The 22,664-nt window shown below is 36.5% G+C and overlaps 1 protein-coding gene across 3 annotated transcripts; it reads right to left on the bottom strand.

Moving 5' to 3' along the window:
* Positions 1–1,012: 1,012 nt before the first annotated feature.
* Positions 1,013–21,942, bottom strand: gucy2cb (guanylate cyclase 2Cb). Of its 3 annotated transcripts, XM_039685382.2 has the most exons (27): positions 21,437–21,942; positions 20,821–20,927; positions 20,659–20,726; positions 16,379–16,594; positions 16,149–16,270; positions 15,888–15,984; positions 15,589–15,694; positions 14,580–14,721; positions 14,409–14,491; positions 14,197–14,317; positions 13,228–13,309; positions 12,950–13,052; positions 12,786–12,848; positions 12,645–12,716; positions 12,435–12,539; positions 12,260–12,346; positions 11,926–12,058; positions 11,661–11,798; positions 8,651–8,739; positions 7,390–7,481; positions 7,072–7,227; positions 6,505–6,697; positions 6,236–6,410; positions 4,689–4,787; positions 4,216–4,310; positions 3,690–3,766; positions 1,013–3,177 (listed from the first exon to the last, which is right to left on the bottom strand). In XM_039685382.2, exons 1-27 carry the CDS (start codon positions 21,639–21,641, stop codon positions 2,985–2,987), a joined length of 3,219 nt encoding a protein of 1,072 aa, XP_039541316.2. In that variant the 5' UTR covers positions 21,642–21,942; the 3' UTR covers positions 1,013–2,984. The 3 variants fall into 3 exon arrangements, with proteins under 3 accessions (XP_039541316.2, XP_088977951.1, XP_088977952.1); XM_089121825.1 differs by lacking the exon at positions 21,437–21,942 and having other exon boundaries at positions 20,664–20,726; positions 20,821–20,912; XM_089121826.1 differs by lacking the exons at positions 20,659–20,726; positions 20,821–20,927; positions 21,437–21,942 and adding an exon at positions 19,753–20,485.
* Positions 21,943–22,664: the final 722 nt, after the last annotated feature.

Here is a 22,664-nt window from a genome sequence, read left to right on the forward strand (position 1 = left end):
TTAATGTTTTACAGAAAGAGTGATTTATTTGACAAATTGGTTTAGAGTATTGAGAATTTGGTTCAGAGAATGGGGTTTAGTGTTTTAGCAATTCAGAAAAAACTGTAATAGGTCCAGGGCACAGTTTACTTAAAATGAAGTTAGTTTTGTTCATTCAGCTAATGTGCTGGATTATGATACTGTGTCACTTGTTAAAGGGTTAGTTCGCACAAAAATTAAAATTAAGTCATTAATTACTCACCCCCATGCTGTTCCAACCCCGTAAGACCTTCGTTCATCTTCGGAACACAAATAAAGACATTTTTGATTGAATCTGAGAGCTAGATCAGTCCTACATAGACTGCCTAAGGGACTGGCTCTTGACGGCCCATAAAGTCATTAAAGAAAAGGTTTAAATATTCCATGTGCCTACAGCGGCTCAATTATAAGTTTATCAAGTGACGAGACTACTTTTAGTGCGAAAAAAAACATAAATAACGCGAGAACTGAGACGAGGACGTTCTCATTCGTCTACTTTTTGTTACCGGCTGCTCCGCTTAGGAGTATTACCGCCCCCTACCGTATAAGATGATGTGCTGATATAGCTGGAAGCGCAAAACTTTCTGTTTACAAGCAGAGGAAGATGCGCGCTGTACATACGCTTTTCAATTAGCGTATTTTCCGCACTACAAGGTGCACTTAAAAGCCTTTAATCTTCTCAAAACACGACAGTGTTCCTTATAATCCGGAGCGTCTTATTTATGGATCATCATCGGTAGGGGGCGGTAAAACTCCTAAGCGGAGCAGCCGGTAACAAAAAGTAGACGAAGGAGTAGAACGTCCTCGTCTCAGTTCTCGCGCATGCGCCCATAAGGAAGTAATAGAATAGTCGAATTAAGTCGTTATTTATGTTTTTTTCGCACAAAAAGTAGTCTCGTCACTTGATAAACTTATAATTGAGCCGCTTTAGGCACATGGAATATTTGCATGGGGGTGAGTAATTAATGACTTAATTTTCATTTTTGGATAACCCTTTAATGTGTTTGTGTGAAGGATAGATTTATTTTAAAGGAACTAGCCTGGCAATCAAAATCGTTCCAAACAACACGCCTCAATTCAACAAATTATCGAGCACCTTTTGCTCTCTTTAGCCTAGAGCCGTGCAAATTCACATTGGGATTTGTGTGTGTGCGGTGGGCTGATTTGCATGCTCTAAGCTTGTTTATTAAATATGCTGTAGTTTTGCACAAATTTGAATGGATAAGGTGCCCCTAAACACATTTGGATGCTTAAGCCATGTTAACAGAGCATAAATGCCATTGCATTATATGACAGAATAGCAAACCAAGTGGCTTTTATTTTAAAGCACACTTTTCAAGCAAAACATTTGACAGGAAAATGTCTGATAGGTTTTTGTGGTCATTCTGATTGAACACTTGGATACATTCATATTACATCCACAACCAGTTTCAGAGATTCAATTTCATTTTTCATATGTTCGGAGATGCCACATATTCTCTGCTTAATGCAGTGAAACCATTTTAAAAATATTTTTAAATGTGACTTAAGTGTTCAGATATTTTTGGGGCCGCTGTATTTAGATGAGTTCATGTTTGATCATGTTTGATGACAGCATTATCAGTCGAAACTTGACTTGAAATTGTTTTGTTTTTTTTCTTGTGTAAACAAACATTCAATTAGTTTGTTATAGCAACATGACCTATTATTATTATTACATTTATACAGAGGAAAGAGGCATTTGTAAACCGTTTTGTAGCTCAGTGTGTTACTGGGTCAATCGATTCTTATTCTGTCCCCATTGGCTGCTGCTATGTTCTAAAACTGTGAGCATAATAACAGTCCTTGTGTCTAGACAGAGAATAGTGAATTATATGAAATAAATTCCATCGACGTGTGTAGATGCAACTGATGTAGAAGCAGCAGAAGTTTTAATGCGACACATATCATATTAGCATGTCAGTTCAGTACAGTATAATAATCTCTTTAAACTTTGTACTGGTGTGTTAAACAAATCTTTTCACTGCTTTGAATTTCAGAGGTATGTTTTAGTTTTCAACTTTGATCTTTTATTTGTTATTTGCATCATTTTTGTATGGCCTTGTATTTTTTATAATCATACTGTGCCATCCATCTGTATTTAATTTATTCTATTAAATGTCAGATTACTTGTCAGGGCACAGGTAATGTTTTGGTTTACGTTGATTTTTAGTCTGTACACATTATATTTTTGTTACATTTGTGTAACATTTCTTGACAATTTCTTGAATTCATATCTACATTATAAGCAGTTTGAATACCACACTTCCACTGAGCTCTTACATATAATTTATTTATAAAATATGGGTTGTGGCTTTGTTTTCATGGTGTGAAAGGTAAAATTGAATTTTGTTGTTATTTATTTAGTTTTTTTATGTATAATTATGTACTTTAATTATTACATATTGCATAATCAAATAGCGTTGATTCACAGCCTGTTGAAAAAAAAACTCCTCAAGTTAAGAAGATGTTAAGTAATAATTATTAATGGTTTTCTCTACTTGACAGGTTTTGTTGAAACTGGGCACAGACCCTTAGTCGTGTATGTATGCCAAAGAATATTGGGTTAATTGAATTAGTCTCTTCAACCAAGAGAATATCTTTTAGCACAGAAAACAATCATGAATTACTGTAGATGTCCAAGCAGCATTATTGTGTAAATAGTTATCAAAGTAATTGAAATAAAGTTTTGTTTCTTTTTCAAATGTGTGTGGAGTTTATTATATTATTGTTTAGCTGAAAATTAAATATCTGTCCTGTAAAATATTGTTACACTCTCATGCTAAAACCTAAGCTGAGATCTACAACACTTAACAACTATGTTAGATAATGCAATAACACTAAGTATACATGCTTTTTGAAAAATAATACACAGTATTTACATTTTGCAGTGATTTCATCAGGCTTTTGGTCCAGTTGCTGTGCTAGTGTCATGTTCAGGGTTGGGGTTACAGGTTTGTGCTTAGACTGTCACCTGTGGCCAGGTGGAGATACTCTGGCAGTTCTGTGCACTCCAATTCCACCATGGGCTTCCTGTGACGTGCTGACAGGGTTTTTCTCTTCCACAAGCTGCAGGGCCTCTTCTCCAGGCACACCTTTATCATTTCATAGAGGTCCTGCTGCAGACTCTGGAAGTTTTCCCTGCCAGGAGGACAGTTCACAATAATTACATTTTTTTTAAAGGAGCTGTATGTAAGAAATGTATTTCAAATAATCAAAAAATGGCCCTGATATGTCACTAGACATTAAGAAATCATGTTCATTTCAAATACTTTAATATCCTGGCTGGACTACTATTGTCAGTGATATGTCATTTAAAAAGTGAACTGATGTTGATGTTGTCATGTTGTGTTTTGTTCTGATGCTCCACCCTCCACCGATCTACCAATCACGGAGTCGGTAGTGTTGCAGCATTCGGGTTGCCAGCTCTGCTCTAGTTACCAAATCTGCAGCTACAAACGTGTCGGATAAAAAATGTTGGATCCTGCAGCACATCTGGCAACCTCGAGTCAGGGGGGAGGGGATACACCGCTCTACAGTCATTTGAAAGTGATTGCAGTACCAGTTTTGGCCACAATCTTGCATACGGCTCCTTTAAAGTACTTCAAAGTACTTTATTTGGAACAGTAAGGATCATAAAATATGAAACTCACGCTGTTGGAGGCGTTGGCAGATTATAATTTTTCCCTGTAACTCCCGTCAACCAGTATGTTGTCTCTTTTCCTTTACCCTGCAAGGGTATATGAAGACCAGTGCCGTTATTGTAACTAAAACTATTACAAATCATTTTCATTCAGCGAAATCAAGATGAAATAAAAAATATAAATATTAGATGAAAAAGTCTTAAATAAAAATAATATCTAATAAAAAAAAACTCATAAATGCTATAATAGTATATGAAGAGTTCAGATGCAAAAGCCTCTAAATGCCATTTGAAATTTTCTTCTTTAATGATGATTTTTATCAAACTTGTATATTTAAGTTCAGTAATTTCACTTAAATAACAATTAATAGGTAATTATCATTGCCATTTAAGTGAAATTACTGAACTTAAATATACAAGTTTGATAAAAAACATCATTAAAGAAGAAAATTCTTCATATATATATATATGTATATATAATACTAAAATAACACTGATGATGACAATTATTAAAAGAATGTTAGTGTAATCAATACCTTTAAGTAAGTTTCTCCTCTCTTTTCATACTCAAACTTGCAGTCTGTGCGCTGGAGAATGTTGATAGTCGACTGACTCACATGGATTCGTAGTGCTGGGGTGAGGAGATGAATATAGAATAAAATACAGATTAAACAGTTGGATTACTCAATGCTTTAGTTGTGGAAATCTGGTGAACTGATTTACAGAACCGTTCAAAATTTTGGTAAAAGGTTTATAATGTTTTTAAAAGAAGTCTCTTATGCTGACCAAGGCTGAATTTATTTGACTGAAAGTACAGTAAAAACAGCAATATTCCTTTGTTATTCCTTTGATGTGGCAAAGCTGAATTTTCAGCAGCCATTGCTTCAGAATCAGTGCAGTGTCACATGATCCTTCGGAAATCACTCTGATTTGGTGCTCAAGAAAAAAATATTTTTATTATCAATGTTGAGCGTTTTGAGTATAGGTTTTGAAAGGAAGCACTACTCACGAAGACCTGTGGACTCCATACGAGATGCCGTGTTCACAGTGTCTCCAAACAGGCAGTATCTGGGCATCTTAATTCCCACTACACCAGCAGCACAGGGCCCTGTGCACATGCAACATAAAAAATACAAGCTAAGGGGTTATATTGTATATTTTTGTATTGTTTCAAATATTTATCCTACTTATCTACTTATTTTTTTCCACCAAAAAACAATGAATTTGTTTTTTTACAATCATTTTCCACCCTTTCTGTGACCATGGCATTTCTCGAGTTAACACTTCAGCACAGATCAAGTAAAAGAGAATGTTTATTTCGGTTGATGTCAGAAGAGAGGGCTCAGAAATCTGTATTTTGGCCCGAACCCAGAGTACTCCCCCCGTATCCCTGGTTGTGATAGGAAACAGCCATGAGTGAGGAGTCGGGTCGGCTGCATATATATATATATATATATATATATATATATATATATATATATAGGCCTCATCTTGTGCTGATTGGAAAGATCATTGAACTTGTTCCTCCCGAACATTGTTCATAAAACAATTTTTTCGGTTATGACCTTTCATGCAGTGTGTTATATTGCTGTTTGTGAGCGTAAAAGGTCTGCAAAGTTTCAAAGGTCAAAATGCATGATAAATTAAATTATTGTCTTGCAAAATATCTGAACGGCCTGAAACAACTTAGTAAATCCAGTCTTACTTCCTGCACTGGCCCCTTTGCATATACTGTACATCCAAATGATGAGTACTCGGGTTCAATTGACACCATCATTACTGTTCTTATCACTGTGTATACTAGTGCTGAGGAAGCCTCAGAGCTGAAATTCAAATATGGTAATGATATTTCATTTCCAACACATGCTGTATGCAGTAGACCAATCACAACAGACTGGGCCATCTGACCAATCAGAGCAGAGTAGGCTCGCAGAAAAGAGTGGTTTGGAGAGACCGATTACTTTTTCGAACCACTGAAGAAAAGAGGTGATGTTGCAATGTATAATATGAGAAAATGAAAGTGTTTCACATAGAAAGTAGACAGTATATAAAATGTATTAATGTATGCCGCCCAGTGCTGCTAGCTGAGCAGAAATAATGTACATAATCAGGTTTGGCTTGGTCCCCTCAAAGTTGCGTTGGATTTTCTCTTTGGCATAAAGGTTAAGAGGCCCATCTATCACTGTTTTCATGTTCATAGAGGTAATTTCTGGAGTAAAAAAGGCTATAATCTGTGTGCTTACAGAGCTATTTTTTCAATGGCGGGTGCATGGTGTTTCGCGTGCGTTCAGTCAATCAGCGTACATTGACGTCACCGGTAGTTTCTGTAGTGCTGGTTTAGACCCTACTCTGAAGTAGGAGCTAAATTAGTTCCTCCAAAAGGAGTTCCTAGAACTAAAATCGGTGTGTACTCGCCTAAATTCTGATACTCTAGGAACTATAAAAAGGTTCCTCCGGTGCAAAAGCGGTGCAAATGTCCTCTGCAATACTTGAAAACTTGAATCTAACAGTTTATAAGGCCGCACTGTTGAGCAGAGTACAATGTATGGCCGTTACCTGAATGCACACCAATGCGAATCCATACGGGCACCCCAGGGAGATGGCGCAACTGGAATGTGCCCATGAAGGCCAAGATGTCCAGTGCCATGAAGCAGATATCCATTGCATGCTTATTCCCATTGCGTCGAGGAAGACCAGACACCACCATGTATGCATCACCAATCGTCTCTACCTGAAATAGACACACAGACACGTCGCCTTAAATTACTGAGGCATTGTAAAAGGCCCAGTATCTATGATACTGGGTACTATATGAATTGAAATACCTTATAGACATCGTGATTGTCAAGGATGCTGTCGAAGTTTTTGTAAATGTCATTGAGCATGTCCACCACCTCCATAGGTGTGCTGAAGTGGCACAGTGTGGTGAATCCCACAATATCACTGAAGTAGATGGTGACTTCGTCAAAGAGCTCAGGCTCCACTTTTCCCGTTTCCTTCAGAGAGCGCACAACTGGTCTGCAAAAAAAAAAAAAAACATGTTTTAATGATTTAATTACTTGCAGTAATGATACAAATGGTCTGTACACTTTTGTTTAAACAAAAAGAAAAAAATCTAGTTTTTAAATGCTAGAAATGCATTTAGGCATCATAAAATCATTGATTGGATGACTGTGGTTTACTATTGCTGTGATCTAATGTTAAATTCATCAGAGAAGAGAAGAGAAGAGAAGAGAAGAGAAGAGAACAGAGAAGAATTTTGTCAATTTTGATTTCATGGTGACTTGCTAAATGACAGCAAGGTAAATTAGTACATTCAATATTTATTAATACTGGCCAATAATCAATGTGCATATCTAATAATGATGTTTTTCTGTTTGTTGTGTTCAGACCCAGGCAGAAGCATGAAGTTTAGGCGGTCCGCTCTGTCTCTCTCAGCCTTGTACAGAGCTGTGCGTTCCTCAACCAACCGCTCCAGGTTACGGGAATACATCTGCAGCCGGCGGATCAGATTCTCCATGTAGCTCTCATGTTCCTGGTTGTCCAGACTATTCATAAACGAATCAGAAAATCATGTATTATAGAGATTACAATCATGACTCCTTTGATTCAGATTTTCAGATGGTCATCATGCATGCTAATGGTTTTATTTAATTGTCTACCAGTCATCTAAGATTTCTCAATGTTGAACAAAAGCATTTAAAAGTGACCTGACAATCTTCCATAGAGTGATTTCTATCTTTTTGAAGTCTGGTCTTCTGTCTGGGTCCTCGTCCCAACAATTTCTGATCAGCATGCACACCTGGAGAAAGTGATTACTGGGTAAAGAGCCAACTTAAGCAAAACGTACTTTTTAAATAAAAATTTTGTCAATACGGATGCACTAATATGCATTAATTCATACTTAACTAATGCACAGATAATCATGGGTTAATGTGTAACTCATGAAGAACTAAACCATTAATTAATGATTACTGCATCAGCAACTAATAAAGGGTCTATATGATTAATAGATTAAGTAATACATGAATTGCTATTAATTCAATGTGTCATTGTGTATGGATTTATTAATAACATATTTTATTAACTAATAGTGTAAATTAATGTGTTAGTTACCACAATTAGTCAAAGCTATGCACTTCAACTTCCAGTTATCTGCTTTAATTAATCATTAGCTAATGATTTGCAAAGGTATCCTTATGTTATGACTTTACTTGTTGTGGCACATCATTATTAACTAGTCATTTAGTAATTGTAGTAATTTGCACATGGAATTGCACTAACAATGAAGTAATTAATCATATATCAATGCATATTAGTGTACCTGTCATATTATCTGGAAGTTGAAATACAAGGCTTTGGCTCATTCTGGCAATTAACATATTAATTAACGATATTAGTTAAAAAATGAGTTATTATGGAATTAATCCATAATTACATAAATAATTAATAACAATTTATGTATGAACTCATACATTAACCTTATAGAATCGTAATTAGTTCCTAATGTGCTAATCATTAATGAATAGCTTAAACAATCATTAGTTACACATTAATTCAGTATAATCTGAGCATTAGTTAAGCATGAATTAATGCTTATTAGTGCACCCGTATTGTAAAGTGTTACCACAATTTTTTATGTTTTTAAAGAAATCTCTTATGCTCAACATGACTGCATTTATTTAATCAATAATAACCAAGTAATATGGTTGCCTTAACATTTTAAGTTCATTGAACTGGAAAAATTTAATTGATACAATGAAGGAGATTGATTTAATCGTCAGAAACTCAAAATATTATATTATCTGAACTACATAAATTATCTAAGTTGATTTGACAAAAGAAAAAATATTGTGAATACAAATCATGAAAATATTTTTTTTTACAGTGTAACCCATATGTTTAGGTTTCTTTGGGCTTCCATTAGTACAAATAACAATTTGTGTATGAGTCAAACAAATGCATACATACCTCTTGTTCTCTTTCACTGGTGTTCTCAAAGTTTAGATCCGGTCTGAAGAAAGAGTTTGTACTAGGGTATTGCACTCTGGCTAGCTTCTCTGGTAAAGAAAAGTGGGTTAGTTAAAGAATTAATTCACATATAAATGAAAATAATTTGTTCCAAATCTGTCTGAATTTCTTCTGTGGAACACAAAATCACGAATGGAACACGAATATCCTGGTTGCTCATTCCAATAGCCATAAGTGAATGAGGACTGGGCCTGTCAAGCTCCAAAATGACAAAACAAGCACCATAAAAATATCATAAAAGTATTTCTCGTGCAACATATTCCTAGCATTTTGAAGCCTGTCATTGAAATTTAAGGCATTTTTTTCCCCTTCCCATATTGGAATGAACATGAATAAATACATTTTTCTTTGACTATAATTCAATTCTGGAATTCAATGAAAGTCAATGACCAATGCCCACTGGAGGGGAAAATTATTAGTGAATAACAGTTTAAATGGCTATTATAAATGTCATTGGAGTCACTTTGTCAGTTCCCTTTTGAAGTGGAATAACACTGCGTTTTGGATCAATGCTATAAGAATGGCATCAGTGTAACTGGCGTGTTAAGCATGAGTGAACACACTCCAATTTGATTGTCTTGCGACAGCCCTTGACGTCATTAGTGGTAAGTGATGCACATCATCAGCTTTTTTGTCTTCAGGAGCCGTTTGATTAGCTAGCACGTAGTGGGGGTGAATCTATAATGAATTCGAGCTGTGCATTCAAAGCTTGGGCGAGGAGCACGTGTGCTCAGTGCTTGAGGTCTCTGGATGTGCCCTCTGGGAGAAGTTTACATTGTGCTCCTCAGTCGTAGGTTCGAGCGATCTGCTCGATCATGATGTGATCCAGCAGATGGCAAGATAACAAGATAGTATAATGTACTGAATTCTCCCAGCCTGCCGGCCCCACATACTGTTGGACGTCATGACACACACCACAACTAGATTGGATCTGGCTTGTGGCCTTGAGAAGGCTGGACGAACGCTTCCTGACAGGCCATAATTTCCCTTCACCCATTAGCCTTCCAACTGGAGTGGATGTGATTAGAGAGGAGGGGCACTGAAGCAAGGAGAATTGGCGGTGCGTGATGAGGCACGCCTAAAAGTAATGAAGCCTCATCACCACTGCTGTTAAATGCTGAGCGCACCTCTACTTGAGAGACTGGCCTCTTTTCCAGAGCATGCACGGTGGTGTTCTCGTGGGTCCAGGAAAGGAGCGAGGAGGGACTCCACGCTCCCATAGACACATGAGTCGCCGGACCCAAGGGAGTGAGGGAGATTCATTTTAGGGGTCAGATTAAGGGTCATTTTGGTCGCCCCGCACTGGCCCACCCGGACCTGTTTCTCCGAACTCGTTCTCCCCCTGGAGGAGGCAGACCCAGCCTTGGCACTCCTCTGTCCTGTACGTGCCCCCCGCGCTTATGTAGACAGAACGCAGTGTTTTGGGACCTCAGACCAGCTCTTTGTCTGTTATGGTTGGAAGCTGGATAGTGGATGCCATTGCTTTGGCATACCAGCAGCAAGGTCGACGATGCCCCCTTGGTGTGACTGCCCACTCACGTGTCTTCGCTTGCACACCATTCCACTCCACGGACTGGATACGTGCAGTGAGGAACGTCACGTTGACGTCGACGCCAGTGTCTATTGTCTGCGCGTTGCCTCGGTGCCCCCTCTGGGTGACTCCCACATTTGTATTTCCACTGTAAGCCTCTCTGAGCAGGTGTCTTTCCCTTGGCAAACCACCTTGCCACCCCCATGGTTGAAATATTCCACCAGCAGCTGGACACCCCAGTGTTCTCAATATGCATCCCGCTGGGTCATATATGTATTCTCAGTTCCTTTGCGTAATGGCTGCTGGTATTTGGAATTTCATTATAAAACACTGTGTCAGTAATAGACTATCGTAATACTTGGCCCATGCTAAATTGGAATGATGAGCATAGGTCTGGTGCAGTTGAGTTCAGAAGGAAGACACTGATGCGAAAAAAAGAGTAGATAAAAAGGGGAGGCTTGAAAGTCAACCAAACAAGTTGAGGATACAAAGATAGCGCAGACAGCAAATGTTACTCCACCACCAACAATAGGGGAAACGATGCACATACTGGAGCATGCAGCAGCAAAATTAATGTTACTATGTTGTCATGGGATCGATAATGGACTCAATCCCGGGATGTGTTTGCTTTCAACAAGTCAACAAGAACCTAGAGGATGGTTTCCCTCTCAATGTTTGAGCATCAAGAAAATATGGAGGTGGTGGATGAAAGAGACTAAAAGGCAAGAAAAGAACAAGACTGAGCTTCAAGAAAATGCAAAGGCGGTGAGAGAGACAATGAAAACAATATCAAATGAAGATGAATTGCTCATGTCAAGATCAAATGTGCTGCTTTTGTTTTACAGTGAAAAACAATGGCAACATTAAACCAAATGAAAACCTTTTCTGAAATACCCCTGATCTAAAAAACAAATCACAATCTCTATAGAATTAATTGCTAAAAGCAATAATCAGAAACAACTGAAAATTGGTCTGTGCCGCATAGGTCACTGCACATGATGAAAGCATGTTCATTTATTTCATACTTACATTAATATATATTCTTTTGTTGGAATTTGCACCATGTTTTTGTAAACAACAAGTAAATCAACATATTTTAAATCTCTAATTTTCTCAAAAAAGCTATTATATGGCTTCAGTAGACTTTGTATACAGCCCACATATAAGCTACTTTTTAACTATTAAGCTACAATCCTAATTTATTGTAAAAAAAAAAAAAAAAAATAGAAAATTAGGAAAAAAACTACCAGCACTTCAGTCCAAAAATTCACCTTTGAGTGAGTAAATGAATGAGTAGATAATTTAAATCTTTGGCTTAATTATACTTTTAAAGTGTGGTCATGGATGAAGGAAAAATCACCAGTAGGCGTCACTGATGATTGTGTATTTTGGTGCAGCTGCCTATAACTCTTGTCTCACCAGCACGATTAGAGCAGGCCCTTGAGTAGAATGTGCACTTCCTCATCATGATCTCCTGGGAAATGATGGCGAAACTGTACACATCTCCTTTCTGGGAGATCCCCTGCTTCCTCAGGTGTTCAGGAGCCGTCCACAGATCTGAGAGAAGCGGAAACACAAAGAGGTAAATATTAACGTAAGCAAATGGTTAACCATAACCGTAGAACTTAGAAGTGTAGAAATAACTGAACTTCTTTGTGAAGATTATAATAAACCACCCTTTCACCTTTACTGGGACTGAGAATCGTATTGAAGCCGAAGTCTGCAATCTTCACAACCATGCGGTTGTCAACCACACAGTTAGTGGATTTAAGACGTCCATGGACTGCAATGTTGCTTGCGTGGAGATAAGACATGCCCTAAAGAAAGTTCAAAAAGTTCATCCGAGAATCTGTGTTAGTATAGGACATTTACAAAACTATTAATGACATGCGCATATAGCACGTCTAGCTGGAATAGACGCTAAACGATCCATTGAGATGCTGCCATATGCAAAGAATATGATCATTTAGATTTTAAGAAAATACTCTAAATGTAGGCCTACTGTAGGTAATCATTACCTTTGCAATGTCATACATGACAGAGATCTTAAACTGCCAGTCCATGAATGTTTCTTCTGGGTATGAAATCTTATCATTAAGCACATGCTAAAAAAAAAAAAAAAAAAATCCATATTTTAGTATTCATTTACTATATTCGATATAGTCATTGTACGAGGCTCGTTATAATACTCACTTTAAGTGATCCTCTTTCTCCATATTCAAACACACCAAAATACTCATTGTCAAATTTGACTGTCCCATAGAATTTGGTAAGATTGTAATAATCAATGTTCAAGAGCTGAAATGAAAGGGGCATTATGATTTCTATTGTGAACAACACAAAATTACTCAGGTTTTCTCTTAACATGATTCTGTTATTCAGTGAAAAAGGAAATCCTCCTACCGCATTGAGCTCTATCCTCTGTTTTTCAGTGAAGCTTCCATCTGTGAGCCTTAGCTCCTTAAGGATAACAATCTATAAAGAAAAATAATCTATTCATTAAAAAATGTAATCATTTTGGATAAAACTGAGCATTTACGGTACCTTTTTATCATAGCGTGCACGGCGTAGGATGTAGCTGCTATTTTGTGTAGAGTCTTCCTCAATCTGATCAGACAATGAAATATTCATCCAGTAAAAAATAGTAAACTTAAGCGTTTTTAAAAACATTATTATAAAAGTCAAAGACTTTGATGCCAATGCATTACCTTCAGACAGATCATATTCCACTCATTCAACTCTAAAGGGGTAATGAGCTCTGAGGAAATGTGAGACCATTTTTTCCGCATATTATGGTAATATCTATTTTGCCTTTAAAATATATACAGAAACAACTGTAAATATCTTGGTACATACAATTTTATACACAATGAGCATATAAGATATGTACTGGTAAAACCAGTAGCATTACAAAAAGTGGAATTACAGAGGGACATACTGTATAATAAGAGTGAGACAAAAAAAAACAACGTATTGCTCTTCTTACCAGTAAAAGATGAAGGCAAGTGTACCCATGACACCCACAACAGCAGTGCACAAAACTATGACAATGGTGTTGAATTGAAGGCCTATATAAATAAATAAATATTGGTTTCATTTAAATCATGAATAAAATTACATATACTACATAATACATTTTTACATTATAACACAATATACAGCAAAATATGCTTGATGCAAAAAATAACTGTGAAATTTATGGTTTAAAAAAAAAAAACAGCAGTTGCTGTTGCCAGATCTTTACCGTTAAAATGGTAGCAATATTTTAGATATTACACATTGAACTTAAATTTCCAGTAAAAACCATGTGTTTCATTCATTTAAATAATGTTTATATACCAAGTTACTAAAATCATTTTTTTTATCTTTATAATATTACTAACAACTAGGGGTGTAACAATATATCGTGTCACAAATATCGCAATATAAAAATGCAACAATGGTGACAATAATTGAGCACTGTTAATGTATTACAACTCCATAATTATATTCCTATAGACTGCCAACAGTGAAAAGGTAGTAAGGTTAGGTATAACTTAAGAACGTCGAAGCGTTAAGAAGGTTTCGGGAAATCCAGGTTACCTAACTCGAATTAGCCTACTTGTAATGAGACACAAACACTGACACAGATATACAAATGTACAAGTTGAACATTGAACCCTAATGTATATAACTGACAAGAAAAAAAGATAAGAAGAAACATAGTTATGGTTTTTGATTGTAAAATAATAAGATGACTTTTTTTTACTTGCAAAAAGTGTGCATTTAACAGCATTTACTGTAAAATCGCATGAAATGACCCATTAGATCTATTACAGTTTTCCACCATATGGAGTATTGGAACTTCTTTTAACCAAATAAGAGGATTTTACCACAACCTTTTTACAGTTTATTGTTTGTTTGTTTGTTTTTTACCATTAAAATTACAATCACTTGATTTTTTAAATCCTCATACCTCTTGTATCTATTAATCGACGGTCTGCAGGCAGTCTGAGCTGAGGCCAAATGAAGGAAGGTTTGCTGTCTATTAGCTGTGTGTGGTTGGTGGAAGTGTTGAACTCATAAAGAATCTTATACTAAAGTAGAGAAGAGGTAAGTTTTAATGTCCAATAATGATAGTTTGCTAAAAAAAAAAATCCATTCTGTAAATAGAAATCTGTGGCATACCTCATTGTCATCGTTAGTGTAGATCAAAGAAAATATCACATCCCTGTCACCATATTCATCCAGCTGATATTCTCCTGCTATGCCTGTGGTTTGGATTTTTTAAATTCTTAATTATCATGTAGATCTACGAAAGCAACTACAACATTATAAGAGATGGCTAAAGGGTTTCACCTTTGAAAGAAATGTTTCTGAAGTAGTTCATGCTGACAGACTCTATATCCTGAATATCTGAGAAGGCTGTGTTCCAGATGTTCATCATCACCTGTCTGAACAGCAGCACTGCATCATGATATGCTGCAATATAATCATTCATCTGCACACAGAAGAACAGTGAGGAAATGAGAGTTAGCACTTCTAGATTCAGAAGAGGACGTATGTAAATGCGAACACAAAACGGACACATTTTTGAAGCTGTCTTTTATATTATAACTACATAAAATGTGAAATGTCATCATAACAAATAGAAATGAGTGCATAAGTGCAACTGACAACCTAAATAATGTATAAAATAACAATAAACTATTTTTAATATTTATTGTGTGAACATGATCCATGTCCGATTTTAAAAAGGTATGACTGTTTTACAGTTGTGGCAAACTTATGCAACAAGCATTCAAATAAAATTGGGTTTGGTAAGATTTTGTAATCTTTTAAAAGTCTCTTATTCTCACCAGTGCTGTATTTCTTATATGAAACATACAGAAAAAAAATAGTAAAATATTATTACAGTTAAAAAAAATGCTTTGTATTTTAATATACTTTAAAATGTAATTTATTTCTGTGATGCAAAAGTGAATTTTCAGCATCATTACTCTGGTCTTCAGTGTCACATGACCATTCAGAAATGATTCTAATATGTTGATTTGGTGCTCAAGAAACATATATTTTCATTATCAATGTTAAAGACAGTTGTGCTGCTTAATATTTTTTGTGGAAACCGTGATACAATTTTTTTCAGGATTTTTTGATGAATAGAAAGCTTCATTTATCTTTTCAAAAAAATCTTGACCCCAAATTTTTGACCGGTAGTGTATATACATTATATTTTTTGATTGAAATGTGTATTTAATATACCTCAATCCAAGCTATGAACTAAATATAGCAAGAAAAATTAGAGATTGCTGGAAATTACAATGGGTTTTGGCCTGTCAGGACAGATCAACAAAAACACGGTACCTACCCTGTTGTTACCAGAAGTGTCAATGGTGTATTGTCTTGTGTTGGGCATTGTTAACACCAGGACATTCTTCATAGCATCGTTAGATGACCCATTATAATATCTGTCGCTGTGAGAGAAAGTTGGTATTGTGTTTCTCACTTACAAATCCCAGTATGTCAAGACTCTTTAAATTAGGAGATTAGCACAGTTATATATCTCAGTTAGCTGGCTATCCATGCACATTAAGTTAAGTCAAGATCAATAGATATCATAGAAAGCTCTAGCTTAAAGAAAGCAGGAATTGAAACTGAATGACTTACTTGTAAAGGTCAATCAGAAAAAAAGCAGTTTCCTGATCAAACATAGTGCCATTCTTCAGATCCATGATGTCATCAGGTGTCCCACAAAAAATGAACACTGTGAAATAGAAATAAAGTAACAAAACAAATAAAAAAAGAAACACTTCAACGTTTGACTTTTTGAATGTAACAGTGGAACATTGTGACCAGTTGCACAAATATTGATTTATAAATTACCCTAAAACATTTACAAACTAATATTCAAATAAAATAAGTTCTCACGATTGCTCTCCCGGTCATGGTTGGCTAGAGCTTTACTGAGCTCGTCCTCTCTTCGTAGAACCACTATTTTTGTTGACGTGGTGGAAAAGTTGCCTAAACCCACTTCAAGAGCATTTATATACCTACAGACAAGACCCAAATATCAGAACGCCACAAGGGAAGATTCCTATATTCCTTCATGAAACTCTGTTGTTGCAAACTATTAATGTACAATATCACCACATACTCACCAGAAACAGTCCTCTGTGAAATTCAGTTTCTTGTATAAATACGCTGTTTCCCATTTAGGCTTGATAGGATCTTCGAAACTCCAAAAGTAAGAGAAGAAGCTGGAGACTTTTCTCGCTGGAGGCAGAATGCGAGTCAGATCTCTCTTAAAGTCACAAGACAATCCAAAGCTTCCTGCTGATATGATGGGCATGTTGAGGTTCAAACCGATCTCCAAACTACAAAAGTGATCGAACGAACACATATCAGGTGTTGAGTAAAGTCAGTTTTGAATAGCAATGAAATTGCCCCAAAAACATCCATTTTTTAAATTGACTGACAGGTGCATTATCTTTTCATTGAGGTCAACATGTTGTTCCTGTTGTTGCTATCATATGCTACAACTTTGTGTCACTGAATCATTTTTTTGTTAGTTTTTTTGGTCAACAGTATCTGCCTGATGAATAAACACAGAAGTACATTATCCAAAAATATACTCATACTTTATTATATTGCAAAATGTATTATAGTTTAAATCTACCAGTGTATATAAAATGCAAGTCGTTTTTTTTTTTGACCAACCTAAAGCGTTAGTCCACCCAAAAACGTAAATTCCGTTAATAACTCACCCTCGTCGTTCCAAACCCTTAAAACACAAATTAAGATATTTTTAATGTTAGCTTTCTGTCCCTTCATTGACAGTCTACACCACTACACTTTCAAGCCCCAGAAAGGTAATAAAGATTAAATGCCATTTTCACAAGATGTAAAATAAGTCTCTGATGTCCGCAGAGTGTGTGTGTGAAGTTTTAGCACAAAATACCCCACAGATATTTTTATATAGCATGTTAAAGTTGTCACTTTTTGAGGGTTTGCAAAAACGCACCGTTTTGTGCCTGGCCCTTTAAATGCAAATGAGCTGCTGCAGAGGGCGGGGCTTCAAGAGCTTGTGTGTGTGTGTGTGTGTTCTCCCTTTAATGATAAAATGGAGTCAGTCAAAGATGGAAAGACTCAAGGAGAAGTGACAACATTTAGAATACAACAGGACGTCTCTGAATGGTTAGTTGATGAATTTATGTTGCTGATGTGGAGTTAACTATCTTCAGTTAGGATATTCTGTAATGGTAATCTATAAATTGCTCATATAGGAACTATTGTGAGATGCACACGGAGTGACTTTCTATTGCATGTGAAAAGATGGATGCTAAAGTTTGAGCTGACTCACAAATGTACTTTTATACAACAACTTTTCCTCTCAACATGGACTGCGTGTTCCCGGGGCAAGGCTTATGTACATTTTAGGGTTGGTGGTGTCACTAACCCTTGAGGAATGTTGTGTAGTCCCTACCAGCCATTTGTTGTAGTCCTTTTCTTTAAAAGCAAATATCTTCCTTTGCTTTGTACTTTGAGCGTAGTAACTTGGATAATGTTGTTTATGCTCAAACAGCAACATTACACACTAACTAAAGTTAGAAAAGTGAAATCATACTTTACCACCCCTTTAAAGGTGCTGTATGCGATTTTAGCGGCCTCTAGCGGTGATGTATCAGTCTGTGTTTTGCTGGAGGCAGGACGTTTTGGGCTGTTATCAGACTCCATGTCGTCAGCTGAAGTGCCGTCGCATAGACTGTAATAAGGATAGAGAGGCTCGGGAGCGCGCATGCACGTCACATCTGATGGATTTCGCAGGAAATCCGACCCAGAGACCTCACTTATACAGTAAATATGAATATTGGCCTTCAGAGGTAATAGCAAAACCCGAAAAGTGGATCATTGCAATGTGTGATTACAACCCCTTCAAACACAGGCAATAAAAAAAGGATTCATTTTATATATATATATATATATATATATAAAAATACATATAGAACCTTTAAAGTAATTTATGTGACTCCAGTGGTTTAACCAACATTTCATGAAGTGACGTGAATGCTTTGTTCGCCCAAAAAATAAAATAATTGACCAATATATTAACATAATATTAATCTCCAATACACGTTCATTCAACAACACCTGCTGTCATATCAACACAACACGTATGTGTCACATTGATTACTTAAATTATGTCTTTACTACCTTTCTGGGCCTTGAGTTGAAAGTATTAACTTAAGTAAACTAGTGAAAGTGTTTTTTGGGTGAAGTGACCCTTTAAATAGGCTTTAAGTGCATCAGTGTACTGCTCAATGTGCTGACAAGCATTTATGGTAAACTAAAATATACTTTAATATCATTTATAATCTATGTCATGTATTTAAGTATGCATTTAGATATATTTGTAACTACACATTAATAATGATGACGTGCAAATTTAGTACATTTAAAATATATTTACTTTAAATGTAATGGTGAATAAAGCACTACATTTAAAATTACAATCAAGTTTTACATGTTCTTTAGTATGTTAATCAACACATTAAATTAATTATTTAAAGCATTATATAAAATTACTAACACGTAATTGCCCGGTTTCACAGACAGGGTTTAGATTAAGCCATGATTAGCCCTTTTATAAACGTGCCTTAGAAAAAAAAAACAATACTGATGTGCATCTTAAGACAAAACAATGGCACTGACAAGCTGCTTTCAGTTAAAACTGCTCAAACATTCATTTTAGTCAAGTAAAACCTTTCATTTGACGAAGAGCACTTTTTAAAAGTGTACTTAAGTGTGTTAAAGGAGCATTTCACCCATTGCAACATTAATCTTTATTGAAAGTGGATCATATATGTAGTCGAAATGTAAAATCATTTTTTAATTTGGTGCCCTCTTGACTGAGAAAAGACAGAAAATAACCAAGGGGCGCCTTTGTGTTAAAAAACTACAGTTCCCAGAATTCCCCAACATTGCACAGCTCCGCAAGACACACCCACTAACCCACCCACCGGAACAGCGCAAACAGAGACGCAAACACACTCTTCCGTCTACAACGCAAACATTAGCTGTTACCAGAGTAAGAGTTTAAAATTCATTTCAAACAAAATGTCTAGTTACGTTAGTTGGCTGTGGCGAGCAGGACGATCGAGGGCGAGGGATGTAAGAGGACGGCGCGCTGCGCGAGGCCGGTGGCGTGAGTGATAATGAAAGACACCTGTAACGGCGCGCGCCGGTGCGTCTCTCACGAATAGAAGGAGCGAATGCATAAAATGGGGAGCGACGACGGCAGATCGAGAGAGAAACAGGCCTGATTTTATGTTTTGTTTCTGTTGTGTGTAACGCTGGCTTACTTTCGTTTTGTATTTGTTCATTTTACTATTAAAATGTTTAAATGTTCGCCGGTTCATGCCTCTTTTTTCCCACAACATTAAACCCCGTTCACGTTACATTTGTAAACACATTAACGTTAGTGAATTACTCCGCGTTTGTATTTATTTCTGTATGGTGAATTACTGCATGATACCTGGATGTTCTGAAGGCGAAACTATCACAACACAAACGTCCGTGTGCTCGTCTGATTCAGAGATTTCCTCCAGGAGAAATTGCCATCGTTGAAATTCTCTGCAGCAGACGGACTCTGTGTCCGTAGGCCGTGACACGCAGCGAGAGTGCAAGCAACAGCAGGCCGCCGAGCTCGACTCAGTCCGGGCGTCTCGACCGACAGCCAGGCGTCTCCTGCTCCTCCATCAGCCTCAGCTGCTCTAAACTATACTGCAGCTCGTAAAGATAGCCACGAACATCCGATTCGAGCAGCAGACTTTCAAAACCCTCTTCTTCCATATCATGTTTAGTTTCTTCCATTATCATAACTTCATATCTCCACAGGGCTTGTTAGCTTAGCTTCCAAACAAGATGGCGGATATTGATTTCAGTTTCTGCAAGTGAAGTCCCACCCACTGATCTGTAATAGGCCTGTGGGTGAGTGGGTGCCACACCCTTGAATAATAATGAGCTAATCATTGTAGTCTGTTGACATTTCAATGAAATGTGACTTCCTGCTTATCGTGACGCAAAATGACGATTTTTACGTCACGATAAGCAGGAAATAAAACACTTAAATCCTTATTTCTCCCATCTCAGGGGAAAATAAGGGAATAAACCATGACCATTCAAAAATATGACGGGGTTTCTAAAGATACAAAGCTTAATGCAAATGGGTGAAGTGACCCTTTAATAAGCAGTCATGAAAGTGTACTCCCTTTAAGTACACTTAAATGGACTTTCGATTTATTGATGTTATAGTTTTAAAGAACACTGGACAGGATTGGAAGAACACTAAAAGTTGATTCCTAAGGATGCAGGTAGCATGAACTAAAACAAGAAAATGTACAATACAGACAAATAACTGTAAATGCAAAATCTAACATACTCAACCATTTGGAAAGTGGCATAAGTGCAGGTTGGTCCCAGTAGAGCACATCCCTCCTCCCCTGCAGACTACGAAAGAAATCACAACAATCAGTGTAAACTTCATATAGCCTATATATTGTAGCTTCTATAAAGTATGTAAAATAAAAGACCCAAAACTGACCGCGAGATCATTTAAAATTTCAACTCCCTCGCAGGCGCTACTGGTACAGCCTTTTTTTTGGTAGTAAATGGTTTGAAATCCTCTGAATTTCACTGCTAAATCCACACCTTGAAAAAGTAGAAAAAGAGACAAATGAATTCCTTAATTATTCAATAAATTCAATATTTAAACAATATTAAGTTGTCACTAAATGTTGGTTTTGTTTTACATAACTTTAAAGGGGTAGTTTAAACCCAAAAATGTTACCGTTTACTCACCGTCAATTTGTTCAAAACCTGATGAGTTTCTTTCTTGTTGAACACAAAAGATGATATATTGAAGAACGTTGGTAACCAAATAGTTTCTGGTCACTATTTCATTATAGTATTTTTTCTTTCATTCTATAGAAGTCAATGGGGACCAGCATCTGCGTGGTTTTCCATATTCTTCAAAATATCTTCTTTTTTGATTAACATAAGGTTGAAACTCACACAGGTTTTAAAACAACTAAATGATGACAGAAATTTTGATTTTTGGGTGAACTATCCCTTTAATTGTGGCTTCACAAGACTGTAATTTCTGATGGTGTCGATGAGTGCCTCATTTTCTATACAATGTTTTTAGGATTATACCTTACCATCTTTTGAGTTGATCGAAGAATCAGATTCAACAGCCCTCATCACCGCAGGCTTCACAAAATTGATACTCCAGGGCGACACGTCGTCATCCAATAAAATTACATTCATCAGAAGAGTGCCATTAAAACAAGACTCTTTCATGAAGTGACTTTGCTTTAGGAACGACCATGATAGACATGCAAATAACCAGATGTAATAATCCATAGTGTGAGAAGAAGATAAAGACGCCGCCCAATGTTTAGTTAGAACTGATTTTCATGATGTTTCAGTTCATAGTTTGTATTGTCCAGGTTTTTTTTTAGCATATTTATGTGAATATCCCAAGAATGGAAACCACTAATAAGGTTGTTTTATCCAAGCTGGTCTTTTGTCCTAGACCGGTTCACTTTCACACTGATCACTCTCACCTCGGCGTGTTGCGTGTTAATGAACAACATAGTCAGTGGCCGCGTCCCAAATCCTAGTGAGCTGCCTACAAAGACAGTATTTATGGGCATCATAGGCAGACTTTAGATTGCAAGTTCACAAAGCTTGCTCACACAGTTATGGTCAGAGCGAGAGTTTTGGCCTAATATTCTCATAGTTGTGCTCTTATAAACATTCAGTATGGGTAAGTAATCAAATTTCTGTTAAAGCAACTGAAGCTGAAGCTCTTCTGAGTCTGTTGAACACTAGTGTACAAAGAAAACAACATGTTTAGGACGGTGAGAAGAGGAGTGAAGGACAAAGGTTGAGCCATAAAGCCATCGTCCCGTGATAAATGGATGCGTCATTAGTGGTCAGAATGAAGCACCTGTCCTGTTTGTTTTCCCAGGTAAGAGGATGATAATAAATTGCCCCTGGTGATGCATGGTATGATTTGTTGTGCGTAGGTTATTTTATTGTATTTATTTTAAGCATATTATAGCCCATAAAATATTTTTTATTTAAGATATATTTATTTTTTAAAGTTTATTTATCCCCAGGAGGGCTGTGTAGGCTACTGTGTTGTTCAACTTACAGCCAAGTAAAAACGTAAATAAATATAGGTACACTTCTCATCTTTTTTCTAAATGTAGGCTACTTGAATGTGCCGCTTTCCAACACGTTTATACACTGGATGCTTTCCCTCTGTATTGATTTATCATCAAACAATAGTCATGGCACTTCATATATTTATGGTTCAGTTTCATTTAGGACGTCTGAGAAAAATCTGAGAAGTAAATCTTATTTTAATCTCAATCAAAA

This window comes from Pimephales promelas, chromosome 17 (assembly GCF_988280905.1).
Source record: "Pimephales promelas chromosome 17, fPimPro1.hap1.1, whole genome shotgun sequence".
NCBI classification, from domain to species: Eukaryota; Metazoa; Chordata; class Actinopteri; order Cypriniformes; family Leuciscidae; genus Pimephales; species Pimephales promelas.